The following is a 1710-nucleotide window of genomic DNA, read 5'->3' as shown; positions in this document are numbered from 1 at the left end:
CACACACACACACACACACACACACACACACACACATATATATATATATATATTTTACCCACTGGGGTTTGGCATCAGATTCAGAGCAAGGGCTTCTTCGGTAGCAATGTTTGGTCATTGCTCATTTAGGAAAGCAGGGAAAGGCTGGGAGCACCCCTGGAGCTTTGAGGAGGTTTGGAACTCGGTTTTTCTATCTGGGGCATTTGGTCGCAGTTAGGACTTTGGTTCTTGGGCTGCCACGAGCCTCTCCCCAGCTTTTGGCAAGTTAGGAAAAGGCTCTTCCTTCAGGTTGGACAGCGCCACATCCAACTGGATGGCCTGGGAAGTCAAGCATAGGGTAGCTTTCCGACCCCACTCGCCCTGCATGGCTAGATCTGTGTGTGTGTGTGTGTGTGTGTGTGTGTGTGTGTGTGTGTGCAGTGCCCAACCTACACAACTGCACAGGGCAGTGCTGCAGCTCGGTTCTGGGGGCAGGGCAAGTTGGTTTAGGGCCATTTCTATCTAGCTACTCAGAAGTCCACTTTCTGTGTTGATGCACCCCAGCCCACCATACATGCTACTTGCTCCTACATGCCCTTCCCTCTTTCCTTCTCGCTCATTCACGGTTTGGGACAACTATCTCCTCTACCCTGAATCCTAAGTGTGAAAATAAGACTAGGGATATCATCATGGCTCCCCAGTCATCGAGACCAGGGGGGTGAGGAAGACGAGACCGGAAGATGGGCGCTGGAAGAGGGATCCCAGAAGCCAGACAGCCACTTACTCTCAGCCTGCTGATGAACACGCCAGCGTCCTCCGCCGAGAGCTTCCCCTGCTGGGTCATGATGCGCTGGATGGCTTTGAGGACGTCGGCGGCCATGGTGACATCCCCACAGACATAAACGTGGCCCCCTTGCTCCTTCAGGGCTCGGTACACAGGTTCAGCAAGCTGTTCTTGCAGGATGTCCTGCACATATTTCTGCAGGGAGCGGGAGGACCAGTGAGAGGGGATGGGTCTTAGGGCACTTGGTTGTAGCTCATGACCCCCAAGCCCCTTCCCTAGGACACAGAGCCTGACTCGGGCTTGTGGGCAGGTGGACTATCTTGTGAGGTGACCTCAGAGAGCAGTAGCGAGGGACTGGGGAAGGAGAAAGGCAACCCGAGGGAGGGGTCTGAATGACCTGCTCCCTACTCTGGGCAACCGGAGCTCAGCTCTGCTGGGGACCGTCTAGGAGCTGCAGACAGCACTCTCCAGAATCACCTGATGGCATGTGAGAGAGGGCCGCTGCCCACCTGCCCCTGTCCTGGTAGCCAATGGTCATGCAGGGCTGTTAACACCTGTATGCTGTAGTGTGGGCAGGTTCCTGAGCAGTCTCTTCTGGGTGCCAGAGCAATTCCAGGATAGACAGCAAGAGGTGGAGTGGAGGGGAGGGGGCCTCCAGCTCTCGCTTCTGCAAAGCCAACGGGCTGCAGTAACAGCTGGAGTCACAGGTGGGCCAAGAGGATGTGGGTGGGCCCAAGGGGTATCTAACACAGCCTCTGGGGAATGTGCCTTGATGGTTCAGGAGTGTTTGACTTGTCTGGAGAACTCCTACAGGTGAGGCTGGCACTCAACTGGTATGTCCTGGCACGGCTGCACTGGTGGTTACTAGGGAGAGGCTTCCACACCAGTCAGCAAACAGCCACTGCCCTCCCTCCTCCCCGATGTCCTGGCCCCTTTCCTGGGACCTC

The 1710-nt window shown here is 56.0% G+C and overlaps 1 protein-coding gene across 1 annotated transcript in view; it reads right to left on the bottom strand.

Moving 5' to 3' along the window:
* Positions 1-1710, bottom strand: part of NOS1 (nitric oxide synthase 1) — a 121641-nt gene that overhangs the window by 9726 nt on the left and 110205 nt on the right. The window contains 1 exon segment of the mRNA XM_027773089.1: positions 764-958. Coding sequence (XP_027628890.1) covers positions 764-958 — 195 coding nt within the window.

The sequence above is a fragment of the Tupaia chinensis genome, unplaced genomic scaffold, assembly GCF_000334495.1.
Source record: "Tupaia chinensis unplaced genomic scaffold, TupChi_1.0 Scaffold000320_1, whole genome shotgun sequence".
Classification (NCBI taxonomy): domain Eukaryota; kingdom Metazoa; phylum Chordata; class Mammalia; order Scandentia; family Tupaiidae; genus Tupaia; species Tupaia belangeri.
This window is presented reverse-complemented; position numbering and strand designations above follow the sequence as displayed.